The sequence below is a fragment of the Pezoporus occidentalis genome, unplaced genomic scaffold, assembly GCF_034315485.1.
Source record: "Pezoporus occidentalis ecotype Australia unplaced genomic scaffold, CSIRO_AGI_Poc_V1 ctg4, whole genome shotgun sequence".
In the NCBI taxonomy this organism is placed as follows: Eukaryota; Metazoa; Chordata; class Aves; order Psittaciformes; family Psittacidae; genus Pezoporus; species Pezoporus occidentalis.
The window spans coordinates 14,180,155-14,204,448 of record NW_026915724.1 but is presented as its reverse complement, the minus strand read 5'-3'; the positions used below and the strand labels follow the sequence as shown (position 1 = coordinate 14,204,448).

Below are 24,294 nucleotides of genomic sequence, written 5' to 3'. Positions count from 1 at the left end.
ACATTATTTATCATACACTGTTACAACATGTAATAAGGGGACATAATTGTTCAAGGCCAGGTTGGACAAGGCCTTGTCTGACATGGTCTAGCATAGGATCCCTGTCTATGGCAGTGGGAGTGCAACAAGAGGATCTTAAGGTCCTTTTTAACCCAAACTATTCTATGATGCTACAATAATGTAATTGGAAAGATTCCCATACAGCTGGTTCCCTCTCCAAGCCTTAATAGTATCACACATAGTCATAACCAGCCGCTTCAGAAATTATTTACACCAATTGAGTGTAATGTTATAAAGATTCATTAGGTAACTGCCTCAAAGAAGAGAGGATGTATGGGAAGTACACTTAATTGTTTCACCATCATGAAGAAACAGTTATGCCAGCATAAGCACCAATTAATCAGGTGTATCCAGGAAAGATCTCTGCCAAGTAGAGATAGGAAGGATATGGCTCAGAGTATTATAAAGATTACAGGGAAGGTTATGATAAAAACCTCACCGTTTGATTCCCTCTCCCCCTCCCCCATCAATAACTCCGTACATCGGTCGGATGTCACAGTTACTTTGCCTGCTTCCTACTGGCTGCAGCTCGCTTTTCCTGGGGGAGGGGAAATAAACCCCAAACTTTGAGAGCCCTGCCGGAACCGCGGCCGGTCCCCGACGGGCTGCTCCGGCAGCACCTCCGCTGCCCTTAGCACCCCCAGAAGGCACCCGCGGGCGGAGCTCGGCGGGGCGGTGGATGGGGGCTCCCGCCGCGGTCAGGTCGAGCCGGGCGGGGCTGGGGCGGGCCAGGCATCACCTGCCCCCTCCCGGCTCGGCGCTGCTCGATACACTCCGCCCACCCGTGGCTACTTGTTCGCCCCAGGACGGGCCGCCTCCATTTCCACTCGTGGGGCGCCCGCGGAGCTGACCCCTTCCCGGACAGAACGCGGAGGGCACGGCGACCATGTCGCGGGACCCCGCCGCGGCGGCGCGGCTGCTGGCGCTGCTGGTGAGTCCGGGGACCGGGGGCACAAGGGAGGTGCTGCGCAGGGAGCGGCACCGGCGTCACCCGGCCCCGGCGTCGCGGGGCAGAGCTCTGCCCGTAGGGGGTGGTCAGCCGTCCCGCCGCCGGCTGCTTGGGGCTGGGAACGGGTTTTCTCCGTTGCTTTGGAAAGTAGAGGAAAGTGATGGTTGTTTGCTGTCCGAAAGCAGGCAAAGGCAGAAAAACCCGATGCGAACGGTGTCAGGAATGGGTGGGGTTTTTCGAGACACCAGGAGGAACGGAAACGCAGTGAGGAGTTTGTATTGTTTCCGTCTTCGTGCTCAACATATTATCTGTGTTAATAGATTGCATTACCTTAGTGAAGAAATAGTGCCATAAGGCAAAATGGGTCGTAAAGGTGAATTTAGTAGAATACCGTGTTGCTTTAGAGAAATTACACAAATTATTAATAATCCAAGACACTGCAGGCCTTGTCCTTCCCTGTCCTCACTCTTTAGACATCAGCCTTCAGGCTTTCCATTCTATGAAATACTTTTTCATGCTAAAAGCAAGGTGCATTTCATAACAAACTAAGAGCAAAATGCCTGATTTGTTTGATTTGGACTGATGGCTTCTATCTGATTCTAGATGCTTTACAGGGAGCTTTCCTTCACATCTGTGGCGTTCCTTAGTTCTTCACTTTTCCAGGATGGCAAAATGCCTGCAGAAGTCAGGCTGCCGCGGCTCAGATGAAGGTGAGGGTGGAGGCCAGGGCACAGGCTGCACTGGGAACCTGGGCAGGTTTCAGGAATGGCATACTGTATGGTCAGGCTGGCAGCTGCTGTGCATCAGGACCTTGCTTCTGGAGCTTGATACCCTGCAGAATCAGAGTTGCTAGCTGGAGACCGGTTGTCCCAGCTGACCCATAACTGATGTAGACTAGCAATTGGCCAAAAGCTGTCCAGCAACAGTTAACCCTGGTCTTTGCAGAACACTGGGAGTTATGAATTGGTTGGAAAATGTTTTACCCTCGTTTTGCCCAAAAGACCGGTGGGAAGCATGCAGAGTGCTACTTGTACAGAACGTACCACTAATTCTTTCTGTAATATCTGACGCCACACCATTGCCTGTTCTGGTGGGCTTGCACTCGCTCAGGATGCTGTTGGTTTTGGCTGAAGAGGAAAATTGTTTTCCTGAATCCTCATCGTGCTCAGTCTCAGCTGAAGCTGGGACAGGGTACAGTGTACTAAGAATGAAGTTGTTTTGGTGCTTAAATCGCTCATTGTTGGGTAGAATATTAGAGCAAATCAAGCTGCCTTGGTTGATGTCAGGAAAAAGGTGCTTATGGACTTTGCCTTTTTGGTTTGCTTGGGTTTTTTTTCCCTAATCAGGACAAAGACATTCTTGTGGCAGAAGGTCTGGTGGCCTGTTTGAGAGCATCAAATTAGGGTCATTTATATCTTACGACATGCAGAGATAGCACTGATAACTTCAAAACCTTAAGGAACTACTGAAAGACAAAGCCAGCCTCAGGAGGTACTGTCTTCCCCAGGCACGTTCTGCCTTAGAATCATCGAGAACTGCTTTCCCGAGGTCCCTGCCTTCAACCCTTTTCCAGGTGTGTCTGGGTGTGCCGGACAATAGTGCACCCGTAGGGTTGGGCTCTACCTGGCATGTGTCCAGGTGTGCTCTCAGTGCCATGGGCATGATTATTAGACTGGGAGGCTTCTCGATCATTTCTGGAGGGGGTGGACGTCACGTCTTCTAGAGAGGAAATGTTAGAACACTTCAGTGAACAGTTGACAGAGATTTATGAATCTTACTATGCGAATAACAAAACTGATTTTAATTCTCTGAATGTCTTCTTAGATTGTACTTCCTTGATGTTCGGAATATCAGACAGGGTATGATGAAATTCAGTCCAGAATCCATTAGATCACTATTGTAATGTCAGAGCCAGTAGCAATTTACTTTCAAAATTCATAGAAACAAATTAAAAAAAAAAACCACCAAAAACAAAGAAGCCAACATGAACCTCAGTTTTAGAACAAAGGTGAGATGATTCCAAGCAGCCTCACTTCTATCGCCAGTAACGTGTTGACACATGGTAAAAATATTTACAAGCTTCTATGCACTGATTCAACAACTTAATATTGTTCCAAAAGCGGGGGGAGGAAGGGGAAACCAGCACTATGGTGAGATATGAAATCAGGTTAGAAATACATAAGGTCTAGTATTTTATCCATCCTGTTGAACTAAAATGGTGTTATTATTTTGGACACCAGACTTCAGAATAAAGTGAATCCACCCAGGGGAGACTAGAGGAAGGCAAAAAATGGGATCTAAGTTTAGGTAATCCTGTTTTATGATTCCTAAAGTGAGATTAATGAACTGAGTACTGAGAAAAGAAAGTGGGTAAGATGCATGGTAAGTTTTCAGATATATGAACAGTAATTGTGAAGAAAACGGAGCTACACTGTTCAATGAGGGCATTATTAATGTGGCAAAGAGGGAAGTGTGGTTTGAGGCTAAGACATTTCAGTACAGGTGTTTGAATTTCTTTTATGGTAAATGGAGGTGCAGTGGATGCAGAATGCACCTGTGTGGTTGGATCGAATTGTGCTTTCGAAGCAGATCTTCAGTGTGTGGACCTGATCCCTCCTGGGTGAAACTGCTGAGAGATGCATCCCCCTGCTCGTGGGTGTTTGGTCTGTGGGACCAGGCTAATTCTAATCCGAGGTAAATACCACAAAATACAGGTCATGTAGTATTGTGTTCTCAGCAGCAACTGCTTTGCTCTACAAATCCTCTTGTGTTTGGTTTACAAACTAGATATAGCTACAGTCAGTGGAGCTTACAGAGAAATAGATGTGAACTGTCTTTGGGGCAAGTTGAACTGCTGTTTGTCTGCATTGGCTATATTTCTGTTAATTATAACAGAAGTTTAGGCACTTGGCGTTCATTTAGACGTGCAGATTGGTATGCCTTAATCTGAAATTGGATCTCATCCAAACAGCAATATGATCAAATTGTAAAGAGCTAAAAATTAGGATAATAAAATGAGGGTAAAAATTGAAAAACACGTTCCATCTGTAAGACAATCTAGGCACTGCCTTAGGTTAGTGAGGCTGTGGGGCCTCCATCCCTCTGTTTTAAGAACAGGTTATAAACAGTTGTCAGGAAGCACTTAGGTGTAGTTCACCTGCCTCAGGGCCAGAAGATAGTCTAGTCGATAACCTTGGATTGTCCTTTCAGCCTTTCTCCTGTAAGTGTGAAAGATCTTCACTTGCCCACTGTCTTCAGCACAAAACTGACTCAGAGGAGGTGTGAGATCCAAATTTCCTGACACAGCATATGTGAATGACCATGTTTCTAGGACTTACTGTTCATAGAATCATAGAATGGTTGGGATTGGAAAGGACCTTAAGATCATCTAGTTCCAACTCCCCTGCCATGGGCAGGGATATCATACACTATGCTGTACATAGTGTAGCAAATACAGACACATACCTTCTTGCTTACTCAGTCGTTATCTTTAAAGTATAAAACTAAGCTGTGTGTTCAGAGTTTGTCCTTTAGTCATGTCCTGACTATACATGGACATGGATTTGGGCAAGAGCAGCGTTGATATATGTGGCAGTCACTCCCTTCTTTCTCCTCTCTCTTGCCTACTCCTGTTGCTTTCCTGTAGTGTCTCATTCCATTTTTATTACTTCAGGCCTTAGGTTTTCCACCTTGTTTTCTGTAACCACCCAGTCAGACACTTCTGACAATGCCTTCTCAGTTCTGTGTCATCAGTGAATGTCATCAACAGATGCCTAATTTTTGTGCCAAGGCTATGATCCACATCAGATGACAGGGCTTTCTTATTAAGCCAGTTAGAGAAGGCAGCTCTAGGATATTAAAAAAAGGGAAAATTCAGAATTCAACACCTGTTGGATACGTGACTTTTCACTTTTCCTTGAAGAAAATGTCATTGAAAAGTGCTTTTCCCCTTTTTAATTTTTGGAACCTTTACAAATTTTCACTATAAATGCATGATTCCTTTATATCTTTGTTTCACATGTATTTATGCTTCTCAAATAAAATTGCCATTCTTAAACACCTTTTGTACATACCTTAGAAGTCCCGTATGAGATTACTTGTGGACTATAGATGAAAAAAGTACAAGAGCAAAAGTATTTTTTACTGCCTTAGCAATAAAACAGTGTTTTGCAGCTGCTTTGCTACTAAGCAAACTGATTTTTACTTTTAGTTATCTTAATGAAAAACTTTTCTGTTTATAATGACTAATGGAATTTTCTATGCTTCATACACATCTCAGTGGAAGACCTGCTTATTCCTTAATTTCAGACACTTTTGATTATACTGCGGTTCTCAGGATTCCAATACCAGGAAAATTCTCACTTCGTGCCTCTTGTTTCCATTTGGTATTGAGTCAGAAACACTTTTCCCTTCAGTTTATCAGTAAGAACAAGCAAGAAAGGATGGTCACAATAACATCTTGCCAACTATTCACTTTCTGAAAGAGATGCAGCTTCTGTTGGAAAACCTTTTCTAGGAAACAAAATTCTGCTGTCACTCTTGCTGGTACAATCTCATTAATCATAGAAGTTTTTAAAATTTATTATAACTAATAAAACCAACTAAGACTACCAATATTCATGAAAACAACTTGGTCTAAGGTGTAAGAACCTGTAGCCCTCACAGTGCATATCTGTGAGGGATTTAGGGCTTGCTGATTTTTGTCTTCAGAATATGCATATTGGGAAAATAACCCTTTGGAAAAGAGTTGTGTTGTGCAAGTTGAAACAGCCTGCTACATTGCTCAATCCTGTCCACTGCATTGCTTGTTTGTGTGGGAAAGAGATAACATCTCAGGAGAAAAAAGAAGCCATCATCAATTCAGGAATCAAGGCTGAGTCAGAGGGGTGAATAGGGAGAGAACCCAGTCAGCAGTCCAGAAACCAGTTAAAGAGAATATACAGAGATAATCCCTGACTTTTCAGTAGGAATTCACCTTTTCTGAGCTTGCTTTGCCATAGGCATTAGCATTAAAAAAGAACCAATCAGTGAAGTAGTGAAATGTAGGTAGATGTGATAGTTGTGGAGAAGGATAACTGTATTCTGTATCTATACAAAGCTTATTATTTGTTGGTTTCAAGTGTTGTAATAACCTAATTTTTGATGTTATTGTTTCCCAGGGCTTGGTTTTGCACTTTAAGTTTTGCCCTCAGTTTTGTTACTTGCACAATCTTAGGCTCTTGGAGAGCAGTTAAACACAGGGTCTCTGGTAATTTAACTGAGGCTTCAGTTCCTTCCAGCCAGGATAAGGCACCTAGCTGGGGTGTTTAAGGGCATGCATAGCTGTCCTGAGCTGTCCTGGTGCACCGAGATTGACAGTGCCAATACTGAATGCTGGTATGTGAGATTTTTGTCAGAGCAAGCGTGATTTGCTTGCCAGATGCCCATCTTTAAGTAAGGGTTGTATGTATGCCATTTATCCTTTCAGCAAGGGGCAAAGCAGAGAGCTGCTTCTGTCATGTATGCGTCAGCAGATGGTTTAATTAGTCCTTGCTTTTAAACATTATTTAACCAGTTTTGTTCTTTGGTGGAGTTGCTAGCCCACCACAGCGGGTCTAATCCAGAGTTTGCCCAGAAGAGGGAGCTTCTCTAGAGTCTTGCTGGCAACCAGTGCTGAACTCGGTGAAAAATTCGTGACGTTTTGGAATAGTGAAACACTATTCAGCACTAAAAAATGGTTGTTTAAAAATTATTGTAAAGTCTGAATTTATCGGAAAAACAGATATTAATTACTTATTATGTGTTTCCTGCTATTAATTGCTTATTAACCTTTTCCTGCCGGGAAAAAAAAAAGGGCAAAATTTTAATTATATAATTATAGTGTATATTTTTAATGTGAATGATTATGGGTGAATTTTTGGAAGCTATTATGGGTAAATAGTAAAAATTTGTCTCGGTCAAATGCCCCTTTCCTTATGGCTTTGCTTTTCTTACGAGGAAGGTCACGTCAGGTAAGTTTTAATATTGCTAAAGTGACATAGAATTAATCATGATTATCATAACTTCCATTGCAGATCTGTTTGAATTACGGAAATGGACTCTATGTGAAGGTAGGAAATAATAGAAAACTGCTTTTCTTTATCAGTGCCTGAAAAATGGTTCTCTGAGCAAAGTGTCAAAGGTGTAACTTACTTCAGTTGATAAATATATTGATTTTTACCATTTTCTGAAACTATGAAAGCTGTGTAATAAATAATGAAATTAAAGGCAAAATGTAAGTGAATAGATTCCTACATCCATCAAACTGGGTGGTCTTCAACTTTGAGAAACTTCCCCTAACATAAAGTTTGCAGATATCTCTTTTTAACTCTGTGTAAATCAACTACTATTTTATGGAAGATGTTAAGGGGAAACATTTCCAGATGTTAATCTGGAAGTCAACAGGCACAGTAGGGACTAAGCTGGACAGAAGGGTGAAGGGTGTAATACAGAGTAAGAATGAGGAGTAGTTGAGCGAGGAAAGCAGAAAGCAGACAGTGGATGGGTTGAGTGGATGTTTCATATATTCTGTTTTGGAGAGAAGATTGAGTAAGAAGCAGTATTGGTGGGATGGTAAACGGGTTAATAAGGCAGAAATGGTGGTTCAAAACAGCCTTAGTGCCAAACATCTTCCCACATCTGATGACAAGCATTTAAATCTTCCAGAGCAGGTATATTTTCACCAACCCCTAGTCATGGGAACTTGCTGATGTATTTAAAGCCTGTCGTACCTAATTGTGCCTTGATGAAAAGACTAATATAGTTTTCCTCTTCAAACAGCTCGAGGAGTGTATAGCTCTTAGATTGTGGCTCAGAAGGCTAATGCTGCTCATGATTTTGAAGTTACTAGCTATTGAAAGAGCAAAAGCTGTTCAGAAGTCTAGGCTACAGCAGCAATAAAGCATTCACCTGAAATGGCTAAGTGTAATGCTGACATTCAACCTTGTTTCTTCGCAGGTTTATAATCAAAATGGCAGGAGTGGCATGTTGTCTCATCACAACAGCCTAGTCAGACAGAAACGAGAATGGACAGTCCCTCCGGCTTTCATACGGGAAGAGGAAGACAATTCCTATAAGAATCCGATTGCTAGAGTAAGCCCAGAAAATAAATAGATGCAGAATACACATAAAAATAGAGACCAAAAAAAAAAGTAAAATAAGGGTGTGGCTTCCATAAACATATGCACACATGTTTATTTAATTTTAAAGGTCTGTTGAATGGCAGTTGAAGATTGGCATATTTCCTTCTGTTTCCTTCCTTCAGCAAATGGGTTACTCTTGCAGCCCAATTTGGCTCAGTCTCTCATCTTTCCTAATTACCAGTTTTTATCAGACTTTGGGGAATGCAATATCTTTGAGGTATTTTACTCCATCACCCCAATAGTTGAACTTGGCAAATGGGTCCCAAAACTGCTGGAAGTGATTGGGCAGAATGTAGCATGATTATGCATGCCTAGTTTTTTTAGGGAACAGAGGTAAATATAACCAATGTGTTATCCTTTGTACAAGAGTGATATTCATTTGGTTCAGCGCTAGTGTTGGAAGCTGAATTCACCACACTTGTTATGAAGTACCACACCTTCAGCATATAAAGTAACTGCTGATGGTAGCAGGCTGTTACCCGCTGCTTGGGCTGCCCCTTGATGGTGATGCTGGTACTCCTTTTCCAGATGTTTCAGGTACTTGCTGACAGCAGAAGAGAGGAAGGGTATAATCTCTAGTCTATGCAGCCTCTTCTACCTGTTCCTCTCCAGGTCTCACCTTTCATGCTCTACACCATCACTTCCTCCAGTGCTGGGTACACTCATTAGCTTAGGTCCAACCTGCCTTTAAAAGTTGTTATATATTATTTTCAGGTTTTGCTCAAGTAACTTCAATTTCTCTTGCTCAGCTTATTGTTCAAGACTCTTTTTTTCCCCTTAGTCTTTCTGCACATTTTGTTTACTCCCATCTGCTTGGTCAGTTTCCTTCTTTTTCCTTGACTTCAGATTTTCATCTTATCACAGTGGTTTTCCAGCCTTTCCTTGCACTTGCATCCTATCCCGCTCTCTGTGTACAACCAGTTATATTTTTCTTGTCCCACAAACCTCTCCACGCCATGGTACCCAACTGCTGCACTGGCTATCATCTTCCTCATCTCCCTGCAGCAGATCCTCAAACAGAACATGCAGCTCTTCCTGCATTCATCTCAACATCTTCACGTTCAAAGACGTGCAGGGAAATGTGTTTAATGTTTATTATTGTTTGTCCTTTACAAAAATACCAACAGTATTTTCTTTGAATTTTTAAATGTGGTTTTATTTACTTATGCTATTTAATCTATTATATTCCTGCTAGATACATTCTGATCTTGAAGATACAGGGATAGTGGTAACTTATACTATATCTGGTCAAGGAGTAACAGAACCCCCTTACGGATTATTTGTTATTAATGGGAAGACTGGAGACTTGAACATAACAGGAAGGGTTGACAGAGAAAAGACTCCAATGCTGCTTGTAAGTTGAGTAGTAACTTTTTTTCCATATAAGTGTCCTCCTATCCATTTTTATTTGTTTTGTTTGGACGTGTTTGCTTCATTTAGTTTTAATGTTCCTGGATATTTGTCTCTGTACACATGTTGATATTTATAAGCATATTACATATGCTTACATAATGCTTAGATTTATATATATTTATTTCACATGTGTATTTATATATAGTACAGTCACCTACTGGATTTTCTTATTGTTTCTGTGTTATTTCAGCTCAGAGGTCACGCACTGGATAAAACTGGAGCAAAACTAGAAGAGCCAATAGACCTCCCAATTAAAATTGTGGATATAAATGACAATTTTCCAGTGTTTTCCCATGAAGTTTTTGTTGGTTCAGTTGAAGAATTAAGTGAAACAGGTGACAATATTTTAAGAATTGTTTTTTTCATTCAGCTTTTTCCAACACATACAAGGGTGCAAGTTGAATATGCTGTTTTCAGCAGCACATCTGCAGTGACAAGGATATATTCTCTTGCTTGCATAGGCCAGGTTATCCATGTATGAATGCAAGTTTTTATTCAGGGCTAAGCTATATGGTGTGACTAGGGGAAAGCATTCACATAAAGACAACAGAGAAGATGTCCTCTTATGATGTCTTTGGTTTGGTATCAAAGTTACTGCAAATCCAGGAACCAGAGTCCTTCAGCAGCAGTTTCATGAGAAATGTAGTCTACCCTTTAGCATAGCAATTGCAGCTGATTTGAGAGGGACTCTACTCTGACATGCTCCTGGAAAGCCCTGCTTTATCTATTGTGTGGAGAGGTACTTCACTGTTAAGTGCATATGGCTGTGACCTAACTTTCAAAGAATGAGTTAGTGGCTGTTTTCCTGTTGATGTCAGTAGATATAAGAGCAACAGATTACTTCCCAGGAGACAAGAAAAAACAGAATAAACCAATTTAATAAATAGCTGACATTGAAATGGACACAGTGACATGGTAATCTGAAAAAAAAATCAAATTCTTGACCATACACTTGGCTGAGGTATTGAGTTCCCTCAGCATTCTTCAAATCAGTAGCAGCCATAAAGTAATTGCCCTTTATCTGAATTCCAGCTACTGTTCAAACTTGGGCACTGGACACTAAGGTACACCCTTTCCCAAAGGATTGCATTGTGGAGCATTTTGAATGAAGTTACTGGAAGGCATCAATACGGAGCAATTGTTTTAATAACACTCAGGTAGAGGATTCAGTAATGCTCCCTTCAGAACAGTGTGCGAGGGAAATGTAACCACTTGTTCAAAACCATTTTCTTTCTTCTCTGTATATCTACAGTTTTCTGTCAGAATTTTTGAGAGAATTCAGCCTGTTTAAATCTCGTCGCTGAATTCTGTGAGTTACAGATGTGTGGATACAATCCTTTTGTTTGCTTAGAAGGGTATACTTTTAACATATGTACTGTTTGGATTTTCGGAACGCTTCTATTCATTAAATAAATAAAGGCAAGAGCATCAGAAAATCATGCAGTGCATCCTGACAATCTTGTAATTGGACACCTTGAAAATAAAAATACTTCACAGTGCATGGCAGTATAAACAAATACTGTATTTTGTTTGTTTTTTTCCAGGTACAATTGTACTAAGGATAAATGCCACAGATGCAGATGAGCCAAATAACCTAAATTCCAAAATTGCTTTCAGGATTGTTTCCCAAAGCCCTAGTGCTGCATTCAGTATGGATAAGGATACTGGCGTGGTTCGAGTAGCAAAAATAAACCTTGACAGAGAGGTAAAAAAACCCTCCCATTTTTAATCTGTGAACAGCAGTCTTCAAATGGCTCTGTTGCCACCTTCAGCGCTGCCTGCTGAAGTGAAGGACTGGCCCTCTTGCCTTCTTTCACCTCCCTTGGATTAAAGCCTTGTCTGGCTGATTTGTGTTTTTCAGGAATTGGGGAGTGGTGTGTGTGATGGAATGAAGGTTGTATTCCCTCTGTCACCTCCCTAGCATATTGCCAGCCCCAATGGCCATTGCTTTCTGTTTCCCATACAGCCAGGGCAGCAGTTACATGAAGCAAGGGGTTGTTTCTTCCTGCTGGAGAGCTCTTGGCAAAGACAGTCCAGATCACTATCTGCAAAACTGCTGATTGCATCTAGAGTTTTTGTAGCCTGCTATGCAAATTGAGGTACAAATAATTAGGATGGTCACTGCTGTGAGACAGCATTGAAAGCCACGTATTATGAGCAACTTCATCTGAGCTTGCATGAATTTTGACTGGCCAGCAGATGGTGATCTGGACATTAGCTCTGCAGCTGAGGACAACGTCTCTGCCTCTAGCCCTGACTGCAAGTATCATTGGTCCTGTCCCTGAATTTCTTTCATTTGCCACCTAAGTAAAGTCTTGCATGTGGGGAATATGCAGTAGTCTGAAATCCTTTTCAAAGCCTCAGCAGAGCCTGTCAAGGTAGTTGAGCTTGAGATTTACTACTGGCTAGAAAGGAGTTATAATTGACCATGAGAGGGATTATGAAAATGTGATAGTGATAATACAGCTAAGGATTTTTTTTTTGCGTGGTTTAAACAAGTTTTCTTATTGTGGCAGACACAAAGTAGCTATTCATTGGTGGTGGAAGCAAAAGACCGTGGTGGTGAAGTAGGTGGGAATGCTGCAACGTGTTCTTTAGAAATCAAGATTTTGGATGTCAATGACAACCTGCCTGTGGTTGAAAGCAGCACAGTAAGTAGATTTATCACACTATTTGGCATGTTGCTATACTTGCCAGTATCCCATTGCTTAATACAAGGCTGTGCAGACTTTCTTGCACTAGTGGAATGAGGTAAATAATGACATCTTCTTAAAGTAGAGTGGTTTTCATTTGCAGTTTGAAGGAAGCATTGAAGAAAACAGAGCAAATGTGGAAATTCTGCGAATAAAAGTATTTGACAAAGATGAAGAGTTTTCTGATAACTGGCTGGCAAACTTTTCATTTGTTTCTGGCAATGAAGGTGGTTTTTTCCGTATAGTAACAGATACCCAAACAAATGAAGGAGTTTTGACTGTTGTGAAGGTTAGTATATTCTTTAGAGAGTCTTCTTTAACTAGTAGAACCATTTATTCTCTTTAAGTTGACATACAAATTATTTATATTCAGTCAGTACGTAAACTGTAAATTTACACAGTAGACACTCCTCCTTTGGCATGTTCTGTGTTGGTGTATTAAGTAATTGTGTGCAAAATAATGATTTTGTCCAGCATTGTGTGTTATCTCAAATAAATATATCTAGTGGGGCAGAAGTCCCCAAACTTTCTGTGTTGTTTGGGCAACGGTGCTAACGATTATGCTGTCAACTTTCCCATGTATTTTCTCTCCTTGATGATCTCAGTTTCAACTTCTTTATTTCCAGTGGCCACAGATTAATGTTGCAGGCAACACCTATGCCGTGTCATGGGCTACAGATTATTTTATGGATTTCCATAAATTGAAATTATGAAAGTATTTTCTATACATCAAAATTTCCATTTTATGAATTTCACTCCTCTTTAGTCCACAAGCATTGAAGCGTAGTGCCCTTTTTTTTTTCACTCTGTTATGTTATTTGAAACCTGGTAATTGTAAAAAAAAATTGATATGCATTATTAAGTAAATTAATTGGTTAAAAACCAAAACCAAACAGCCCACAGAACAAAACAACAAGGAAAAAAATCCCAAAAATTTAAAATTGGAAAAGACATGTAATATGGAGCACTGGAAGTAAAGACAGAATGTGTGGGTAAGACTCATCGCACCTTCCATAAATTAGTTTAAATTAAAATAATATAAAGACATACCTATGGTGCTATCCATTAAAAACAAGAGTAACCTTCCTACTATAGTAGTTTGAAGCATTATCTATTAAGAGTAACATGTTAGCCATCAGTATTACTTAAATAGCATTATTTAAATATTAAATGTCTGAATGTTGTCTAGATATCACATTCTGTCAGATTTAGAGTGTGTTGTTTTTTTGGTTTTCTTACTGCTTTAGGAGCTGGATTATGAAACCATGCAGAGCCTGAGCTTGGGCATTGTTGTTACAAACAAAGCAGAATTCCACAAATCGATTAAACACAATTATAAAGCACAAACAATTCCAGTCAAAATCAATGTGATTAATGTGCGGGAAGGCCCTGTATTCCCTGGTGGCACAAAAATTATTGAAGCAAGTGAGAAACTGCAGATAAAACAGGTTATTGGACAGTATCAAGCCTATGATGAAGACACTGGAAAACCAAGCAAGCAAATTATGTAAGAATCTTTTTATAACCATCATAACTGTGTCAGAAAACATATCTTACTGTAAGAACATGTATATTGAACTGCGATAATTTCAAAGGCAGTCATAGAATCAGAACAGTTTGGGTTGGAAGGGACCTTCAAATGTCACCTAGTCCAACCCCTTATGTAATGAGCAGGGACGTCTTCAGCTAAAACCACATCCAGCCTGACTTTCAATGTCTCCAGGACAGTTGTTTTCTATTATGTGTAATTCACATCTAGAACAGCATTATCATCATCTTCAGTATTCAGTTATGCAGAAAATAGCTGATGTGAAAATCCTACTTTTTTTCTTGCACATGGTGGGACATGAGTGTTTGGGCTGAAGTTGTCTGTGCTTCCATGCTGTTTGCTGTGCCTGTCTACTTTTGAGAGTAGATTTACTCATCTGATTTCATCGTCTGCAGAAACATTAGGAAGAAATAAGCAGAAGCATCTAGCAATCAGACAGAAAGGGTGTAAAGTCCACCAGTCTGTGTGTGTGTGCTTAGATTTTGAATCATAGCTCTTCAACTGTGGTAGTTGACCCACCACCATGGCTTTTACAAGTGGTGCACACCAGCAGAGGTTCGTACCCAACTACCCAACACTGGTCCCCTCTCCCCCATGACTGTAATACAGTCTCTCTCAGACAGCTGCTGCTCAGCTTTTGCTGGGAGCAGGGATGAAGGGCGAGAGGATGATGACCAGCAGTGCAGGTCCCTTCCCCTGCGAGAGGATGATGACCAGCAGTGCAGGTCCCTTCCCCTGCTCCATTCTTGCTCCTTGAGTCTACTTTTTATAATGCCTCCACACCTAAATCCTGGCTCTAGAGAGAAAAGCAAGTTTCAACATTTAGGATAGGTTTATAACCTTAGGTTTATAGTTGAAACCAGTTTCAGTGGCAGGAGCATCAGACCTCAAACCTAGGGATTTGGTCTCTGCTATAAACAGAGTAAGCGTACTGTGAAGCTGCTTTTCACACTGATGGTTGTTATCCTCATTGTAAATGTGTACATCTTTATATGTGATTTTAATCAGATACATGAAGGGAAGAGATACAGCAAACTGGATCACAGTAGACTCAGTGACAGGTGAAATCCGACTTGCTAAAGAACTTGATTATGAATCGCCTCATGTAGTGAATGGTACCTACACTATCACCATGTTGGGTGTAACTACTGGTAAGTTGAGAGGGTTTTGTTTTCATGATAATCAGTTTGTTTAGGCTTTAGTTTGCCTTTCTACAACTGTAGTGTGTGTAACCTCCCTATCTTTAATTGCCTAAAAGTTAGGTGCCTAGTGCTCTATATTTGGAGGAGAGACATGGGCAACTCCCTGAAGCAGAATGAACCTTGGAATGGGTTCCCAAGGTATCTGTTTCTCTTCTTTGACTACATGGAGGTGAACTTTTGCAACAAGTTTTGCAGAGACCAAGTCTGATAGGAACATCCCTTGTCAAGGTGGAAATTACCGGTATCTCTATGTACTAATGAGCAGACTTCAGAGTCCTGAGTTTTCTTGAATGCTAAGTAAGGATTCCCCAAACTTCTTGTGTATCTAATCAGAATTCTCTGCATGTTGCTGTGTAACCATACACAGGAAATACTTTCTTTTAAGTTAAAATAGTAAACCCGCTTGCCTTCAGAAAAACTTTGTCAATATGTTTATTAATATTAGGAATGAAATACATAAACTCCAGGGAGAACTCTTTCAACTTACTTAAGCAGTGTTTGTGTGAAAATACGAAGGCTGTTTCAGTTGAAGTTTTTGGACTTTCAAATCAATATAAATTTTTCATATTTTAAAATCTTAGATCTTCCCAAGAAAACTGTCACCGGCACAGTCGTTATTCAAGTTAAAGATGAGAATGATAACTGCCCAGTTATTGTGAACCCTGTGCAAACTGTGTGTTCAGATGCAAAATCAGTTGGTGTTACAGCTAATGATTTGGATGGTTACCCAAACAGTGATCCCTTCAGCTTTACTGTCATTGATGAGCCAGAAGGGACAGCAGATAACTGGATAATTGGATTCGGCAATGGTAAGCAAATATATTTTTAATTACTTTTAGCTCTTTAGAGTCCTACTGTTGTAGTTTGTTAATTTCAGTCAAACTGACAGTTTGGCTGATCCAGACCAAAAAGCCCTATATGTAGAGTCATGCATGAAAACACATAACTTGGTGTTCTGCTTCCTTCTTTCTAATGGCTGTAAAAGCACAGTCATGTCTTCCGGAGCTTGATGCCTTCCCTCAGTTGGACCATCTTTGCCTAGTTTGATGACCCATATGTGATAACCAGGATTTCAGGAGTAGTGCTGGGCTGAAGCCATTCCACAAAAATCATGCAGTGACTGAGGATGATTTTTGTTAAGCTTGGCAATAGGGTTGGGTTGCTGGCTGCAGTTGCCCTAACTTTTGATTATTATTTTCATTCATGTGGGCATCTCTTGCTTAGTTGTGTCTTTGACATGACTTGGCCACAGGAGCAGGTAGTATGTTGACTCCCTGGTTTCTGGCTGTGGCCTCAACAGATTAACCTGAAGACTGAAGCTGTGTTTTTGAGAATTCAGCCTCTACCTATCCAGATGACATGACATATATAGGCAATTAGGCTGCCTTCCATGATAAATACTCTGGTGGTCTGAAACTCTTCACAATTTTCTGAGACTGTAAGTGAGGACGGCTTCTTTGTTGCCAGCATGAATTAGTTGATAAGAGCACATATGCTGTAGCAGCAGCTGATCAAACTTAATTCCATTGCATTAGCTGGACTTACCTAGAGGGGGTTTGTTGGGAGGCTGTGGAGGTTTTATTTCCCTTAGTTTACAGGAATCAACTTTTTCTCCACTCATTTCTTGTCTTTTCTTCTTTAACTCCCCCCTTCTTCCTCAGGCACCAGCATACAGCTGGTACCACAAAACCTGAAGCTGGGCAGAACTAAAGTTCCCATCCTAATAAAGGATTACCAAGGGTTGAGCTGTGCTCAGACACAGTCTCTGCAACTGACTGTTTGTAAATGTGCGGATGACGGCGTATGCAGGGAGAAGTTTATTGGCACTCAATCAGTGGGTCTGGGACCAGGAGCGGTTGCACTGATCATCTTGGCATTTTTACTTTTGCTGCGTAAGTAATCCTTTCTTACTATCTCGCAAGCGCTGTAATTATGGTCTGCAAGGCATCAGGAAAGAAACAGTCCAGCCCCTGGGTTTCATCATCTTGATATCTACTCTCTGTAAACTCATAGTCTATGTGAAGTCATGGCAGAGCCCCAGCCAATTTTGGTAACATCAGCATTTCGCCCTCAAAGGATTACAAGCTGGGCATTTTAAAATTAATATGTACAACTTTAATGTTTGTCTGTGGCGCTGTAAATAACAGCTGGGGAAGCAGTAAGGAGTCCTGTCAGTGTTCCTACACATCTCCATGTGAAGCCTATCTCTTCCCACTCAAACTGCAGCACTCTCTCTACTCTTCCTCACTGCAGACCTCGGTCTGGTGCCTTGCTCTGGGCAGCATCTGACATTGCTCTTTGAGGCAAAATAGAAGCTTGAAAGTAAGAGAAGAATGCTTGTAGTCAGGGTATGGCCATGTATACCAATGATATATTTAAAATGGCAGTAATATATTGCTTGTACTGGTAGCAGTCTCTCTGTGGCAAAACAAAGTTCATGCCACACAAATACGCTCTGTTCTTGAAATTGGATTGTTTTGAGTTTCCCAGGCAACACTCCAGACATGTCATAGGAGTGGTGAGGTGGAATTTACATGACACCATATCGTTAGCTAGCAGTAAAAGAACAGGAGGAGTTAGAAGTGCTGAGGTTGTACAGTGATATTTAGGGCTTGGTATATGAGATTATCTATAGAAGTGTAGCTGTGCGCATGTGTGATCATCTGCAGGATTGAGGCCCTGACAGGTTAATTGTCAGTTTACCCTTTAGGAAACCAGCCTGACATATGTTTCTAGGAAATACCTTGAATATCTGATAACCTGTCTTCAGTCTTTATCTGCCCTCATACTGATCACTAGCTCATTACATTTAGGTATGGGAGCTGGGCAAACTTTGGTACTGGCTATTAGTATGCTTTCACCCTGTAATCACATAGTTAATGGCAAACTTCTGTTTCCCCATAGTTGTTCCACTGTTACTGCTCCTGTGTCCCTGTGGCTCAGGAGCAAAGGGATTTGCTGCAATTCCAGACTACAGTGAGGCAATGTTGCGTCAGTGGAACAGTGAAGGAGCAGCTCCCGAGGAGAAGGCATGTATCCGTAATAGCATTTTTCTTTGATTTCTATCCAAGTGTTCAGTTCAGCTCCTAGCACCTCTTTCACGTAATGGGCTGCTGTTTCAAAGCTGTACAGCAGATTTTAACCACACATGAACATTAATTAAAATTAACCCTGTGAGCCTCAGTGAAGGGTGGGTGGAAAGTGAATTCCACCAGCAGAAAAAAAAACACCATAGCTTTTAAATCGTAAAGGGAAAACAACCAAGCAAATCTTGTTGGTATCCTAATAGAAGATAAGAGTGTGAGAAAAGCATCGATGCTGTAAAGAGTGAAGCATTTGTATTTGGAAGCATGGAATGTTCTTCACTCCTTTGGGAGCATGGTAAAGCAGCAGTTTAAAGTTTTGGGCTGCATTTTAAATTATTTCCCTATGTATTTGCCTTCTTAAACAGAGGAAATTCTCAATTAAAAAGAAAAAAAGAAAAAGGCAGAAAAAAGTGCAGATCATTAGAGGGAACAGGGAACGCCGAGAGAAGTTTGCCCTTTGTTTTTATGCTACAAAATCCTGTTTTCAAAAAAAGGGCATGACACTGGCATGCTTCTGCACAATAATAAAGAAACAGAAGGTAAAAGACCTGGGGTCAGTGCTCACACCAAATTCTTGTTAAAGACAACAGGGAAGCCAAACTGGTAGAAAAGAAGGGCCTGGCAGCACCATAGAGGCAGCAGGCAGCTCACATTCCCCCAGTTTGTGTCTGAGGAAAGCTGGGCAGAGTCTTTCTTGGAAAAGCTGAGCTCCCTGGAATTTTGCAAGTCGTTTTTAGTGTTTTGAGTTTTTTTTTCCTGCTTTCATTCCCAACCCTTTCAAGAAAACAATGATCTATAGAAATACTTCCATGATCCTCCTTGGGAACGCAGTTGTGGAAGCTGCACCCTGGTTCAGGAAGCCTTTTACTCTTTGCAGCAACATGTATTAAGTGCGAATTCAAACAAGTCATAAAACTGCATCCTCCCAGGTTCCACCCAGCCCTGCTGCTGGTTTGGTGAGTTCCATGTGCTCACTTGACAGCACAGCTTTCATGTCGCATTCTAATTTGTGTTATTTATGTAGCCAGTGCTAAGCTTCATCCCACCCACTGGACTGGGGAACTCCAGAGGAGCAACCGGCGGAGCAGTAACAGCAGCGACAGCAGCAGCAGGAATGAGTGGAGAGGGAAGTGCAGCAGGAGGAGGCAGCTCTGCTTCTCATGTAAGAGAGCACTGCACCACTATTACCAAGGAAAGATGGGAAGAGCAAAGACATCTCCTTTCTGGTGCTGAGTATGGAGCCATGGCAGCTGGAGGGGCTGAAGGCATGGCAGGTGTAGAAGGCAAGACGGTGATGGCTGGAGGAGGAGTTGCAGTGGGAGCAACAGGAGCCATGAAAGAAGAATTTTTAAGAGACTACTTCAATGACGTAAGCATATGAGCCAAAAATAACAGTATTTTGATATTTACACTTACCATTGTGAAACACAGATGAGTGGGTATGTGTATATATATATATATAAGCAGTCCTGATACAGTGGCCAATATTGTGTGCATGTGGAGTTGTGGGCATTAAGGATTTTTGGATTAGGCTGACGTGTGGGACTTGGAGCATGATAATGCTCAGTCTTGTAGCACTGGGTGCTTATAAGGTCTCTCACAGCTTCCTGAGGGAGGTACTTGGGAATGGGATCCAGAGTATTCAGCAATGACCAAGCAGCCCCTTGCCCAGGAAAAAGCCATGAGAGAGACTACGTGATCTAAAACTCAGGGATTTAAGTGTGTTAAACGGGCCTGTTGGGAGGCGTCTGTGACTCATGATGAGTCACAGCTACAAACTTCACCATGAGGCAGGTTTTTGAAAGATAAGCCATAGATGTCATACAGGAGAGGGTGGGTCTGCATTTTCAAAGCAGCTGATGAAGTAAGTGGTGCTGGACTTGTCTCTTTGCCCAACAGCCTGTGTGAAGGGCCATTCATCAGAAGCGTATGAGGCACATGGTGCAGTCCCCTTTCTTCTGTTTTTTTTTTGGTGACCTAACCATTGACCACCAGTAGGCTATTCGTACTCACTGCAGCTATTCCTATTTGCATAACCACATCATTAGTCTTTATGCCAGTGAGTCCCTTATAGTGAAAGTTTCATTTCCGTGTGCCAGGGAGCATACAGATTGTCCATCACCTATACAAACAAAACATCTTCACACCCATAAGCATAGCTGGCTTATGATGGGGTTCTGCAGGGCAGTAGGTAGGTTTGAATCACCACCTCAGGCCAAGGAAGGATTTGAGCTGAAGACGCTTGTATATCTCCTGAGTGCTCTAGGTACTGGTTTTCTGGGTGAACAGATGCAACAGTAGCAGTTCCACTTTCCTTCTGCTCTTTGTGTTTCCTGATACTAAGGCATGCTTTAAGCATAGCTGCGTGCTGAAATCCTGAAGCAGAGCTTAGTAAAGGTCATAACTACTGCAGTCTTTAAAACTTGTGGGAGACTGAAATATCTCAGGTTGTGATTCTCAGGGGGAGCCCAGACAAGTAACCAAACCAGGTAGTTTCAGATGTGTGCTGATCTTTGTAGGAGCATCTTGAGTAATGTGTCTTCTTCTGGGATCGAATGCAGAGAAACGTAGAGAGTCAATTTGGGTCTAGGTATATACCACATTATACAGATGCCTGAGCTAATGTGCACTCTAAAACCTCAGATGTGGCAGAAAAGTGGTTCTCAGCACAAGCCAGCAACCGTATTAGTTAGACCTGGTTCAGCAGGCCCAGGGGATTTGTCTGTCTTCACTCCTGAAACTAGAGCTGTGCAAGCATGTACACAAATATCTGGGCTAGTGCTGGCAGCAACTCCATTGTGAATGCTGCTGTCAGGCTGAGCTGGCCCTGGGAGAACTATAGTGTGAACCTGTAAGCCCTCATTATTCCAGAGTGGCCTGCATAGAGCCTAAAAATTTATGTTCCCATACTTATCAAGCCATTTAACTTTGTGGTTTGTTTGCTTTTGAGCTCCTTGGGTGTGATCCTAGCAGGTTATGCTAGTGAAAAGGGCCATGGCAGGTGATAACATGTCAGCATGTACTCATTATATGTGCGTTTAAATGTTAAGATACTCTTGGGCATGGTTTTGGCACTCTCCCACAAACACCTAGTTAGAGGTGAAGTTCACTTACTGAACCAAAATAAAAGCAATCTCTTTGTGAAGATGGCACAGTTCCTGGTAAGAATAGCAGCAGATGGTGACAGTACCATAAGTTTTGCATTTAATCTCAGATTTTTCTTCTCATCAAATGTACTGTCGAGTTCAGACTAACTTCAGAAAAGCAAAAAGCACTTTTAGGTACTGCCTTTACTTGGTTGATGGGTTCTGCGAGTTCAGTTAAATTTCCTTTTTTTGTAACCTCTTTGACCAAGCATTCCTGATCTTCAAATTTATTAAGTCTCAAGCTGACATTAATGAACTTCTGCTTGCTTTTGTTTTCTGTCTGTAGAAAGCTGTCTCTTTTGCGGATGAAGATGAAACCCAAGCTGCAAATGACTGTCTCCTGGTTTATTCCCAGGGAGAGTCAGGCTCCCCCCATGGCTCCATCGGCTGCTGCAGCTTTATTGAGGGCGATCTTGACGACCACTTCCTTGATGATTTAGGAGACAAATTTAAGACTCTAGCAGAAATATGCATAGGCAGACACATCAACATGAAAGACAGTAGCTCCAGGAATGAGTCAGGTTTCAGTCTTAATGACTCAAAATCACAGTTCTTAGATCAGCGGAATGCTTCCAGCTTGGAACAAGCCTTTGCTTCAGGCAGCTGCTTCCAGTCTGCCCCACCAGTGCATGCAGGAGAAGACACCCTGTCCAAGGAGGTGGTCACAGAAACAACCTTTGCATCCTGCTCTGAGCAGCACGATGCCCAGCCCTTTCCCACTGCCCACTCTGAGACCAATTTCACCATGACAGAAATGTCCTATTCTGCAGGGGCTCCTGCCCACTCGACCACTGTCTTTCTAGACCCTCAGTTTAAGGAGAACGTAGTGGTGACAGAGAGAGTGCTGGCACCTGCGTCAAGCTTGAAGGGTATGGTGGAAATCCCCAATTTGCCACATGAAAGTAATGTGGTGGTTACAGAGAGGATGGTGAAATCTGAGGGTGCTGGGCCAGGAGCCCTGACAGTTCAGGATCTCCCTGACTCAAAGTATGTTGTGGTGAGGGAGCGGGAGAGGGTGCTCGTGCCTGCTGCAGAGCAGGGCTCGCTCACATTCCCTGCTGGGGAAGGGGGCTGCAGTGTGGTCGTGAATGAAAGGGTGGTAACAGCCTCAGGGATGCAGAGCAGAGCCGAACAGGCAGCAGGTGCTGGCCCAGAAAGGCAAGACCATGTCTTGATCACAGACTCCTCGCTTAACCAGGTGGGCTCCAATGCAGAAGGGCCTCCTTCTGCCAGCGCCATACTGAGCAAGTCTTCCAGGGTCACCAAGTACAGCACGGTGCAGTACACTCGCTCCTAGCTTGGACCCTTGCAGGGGCGTCTGTGTCTGGCACTCTTGTGTCCACATGTGTCTTGCCTCAGGTGTTTTCTTGAGACCTGAATTTACTGGCGCTTTCAGAATGACACAAACTCACTTGCAGTAATTCGTATGAATAAAGTTTATGACCAGGAAGTTAGTAAGGAAGTCTCCTGCTGTTACGCAAGATTGGCAGCAATGCTTTTGAAGTGGAAAGGTGGGGGAAATACATTTGTTTTCCCCTTCGCTATTTTTGCAATATTTTTTTATTACTGAGTGTAACAGTAACACATAACCACAGCTGCATAATTAGGGGAGAACAGAAGTCTAAAATCTAGTGATGGACAGCAGCGTGCAAAGCACAAGCTAGGCTTCTGAACTGTCGTTTAGTGTGTAAGGAAGTTCTTTACTGTGAGGGTGGTGAGGCACTGGAACTGGCTGCCCAAAGAAATGATAAATGCTCTATGTGCAGCTGTGTTCGAGGCCAGGTTGGACAGAGCCTTGGATGACATGGTCTAGTGTGAGGCATCCGTTCCCATAGCAGGGGGTTAGAACTAGATGAACTTACGGTTCTTTCCAACCCTGACTGCTCTGTGATTCTGTATCTGCTGAAGTCACCCCTAAGGGGCATCAGTTTCTCATTGTATTTTGCCATCTATAACCTTGTGGGCCAGGGAAGCTCCTGAGCTACAGCTGGTAAGAAGCCGCTCCTTCATTAGAAGCACAGGCCAGCAAAGCCTGTACATCCTCAGTTGCTTTCCTGGATGTCACAACCTTGGGTTATCAGTGTACCTTAAGCAATCAGTACTTGCATATTAGCACAGGGATTAAAAAGAGCAAGTAGTAAAAAAGCTGAGAATGCAAATTTTTTGGTACCTCGATGTAAAAATTCCATTACTTTGCTCTAGGCTGATATGACAAGTAAGCATTTGCATTGTATAGTTTTTCACTGGTTCTTTTGGCCTATTAACAAGGTATGAGAAACAGCCAAACCTTATGTTAGCTTTAGAACTAAACATTCACCTGGTGGCTTTGCTATCAAAGTTTATGGCCCTTAGATGTGTAGGATCTGATTTACAAGTGGAGTTAACTAAGTGACTTGAATTCTGTCTGTGATCTCGCAGATGCAAGCACAGAAATACAGTCTGGTGTGTGTGTGTGTGTGTGAGGTTCTGCTGGCTCCAGTACCAGAGCTCAAGTGACCTATGTAGTGCCATATAATGGCAGCTTTCCTTAGCTCTGACAAGGCAAGATAAAGCCCCCCTATGTCTGCAACACTTAAGATCACTTTTGTTTCCATGTCCTTTATGTGATAAAAACTGAAGACAGTACTGCGCTGTTTGGCAGTATGTGTATATATGCACATGTAAATATTGATATGCAGCCTGAAACATTTTAAAGTGTATTTTGTTAAGGAAAAACTGTCATACACTCCTCATGTTTTTGCAGAGTAGGAAGTACTTTAGACCAGGTATTGGTACTGTGTTTATCTTATACCTGTAAAGTCAGCAAGCTGGTCATATGGTACTGCAAAGCCCTTGCACCTGCAGAACTTCCAGGCTTTCTCCATCTCTCCTGGATTTTTTCTGCAGCTGCAGGGTTGTTTTTCACTGATGTGTTTTGCCTTTGACTGGAAGTGCTTTCAGAGTATTTGATTTTACTGATAAAGTTGTAAAAGTTGATTCAAAAACGCAAACATTCAAAGTAGGAACCATGGCTATACTTAACAGGGTGCATCTTAG

At 42.0% G+C, this 24,294-nt stretch overlaps 1 protein-coding gene across 1 annotated transcript; it reads left to right on the top strand.

The window, feature by feature from the left end:
- The first annotated feature begins 655 nt into the window (after nucleotides 1-655).
- Nucleotides 656-23,255, top strand: DSG2 (desmoglein 2). The gene is made up of 15 exons (XM_062633516.1): nucleotides 656-991; nucleotides 7,063-7,098; nucleotides 7,985-8,119; nucleotides 9,365-9,523; nucleotides 9,773-9,917; nucleotides 11,127-11,287; nucleotides 12,099-12,233; nucleotides 12,379-12,564; nucleotides 13,523-13,782; nucleotides 14,833-14,975; nucleotides 15,608-15,835; nucleotides 16,688-16,918; nucleotides 17,931-18,059; nucleotides 19,141-19,481; nucleotides 21,545-23,255. The coding sequence occupies exons 1-15, from the start codon at nucleotides 947-949 to the stop codon at nucleotides 22,553-22,555; spliced, it is 3,345 nt and encodes a 1,114-aa protein (XP_062489500.1). The 5' UTR covers nucleotides 656-946; the 3' UTR covers nucleotides 22,556-23,255.
- The last annotated feature ends 1,039 nt before the right edge of the window (nucleotides 23,256-24,294 follow it).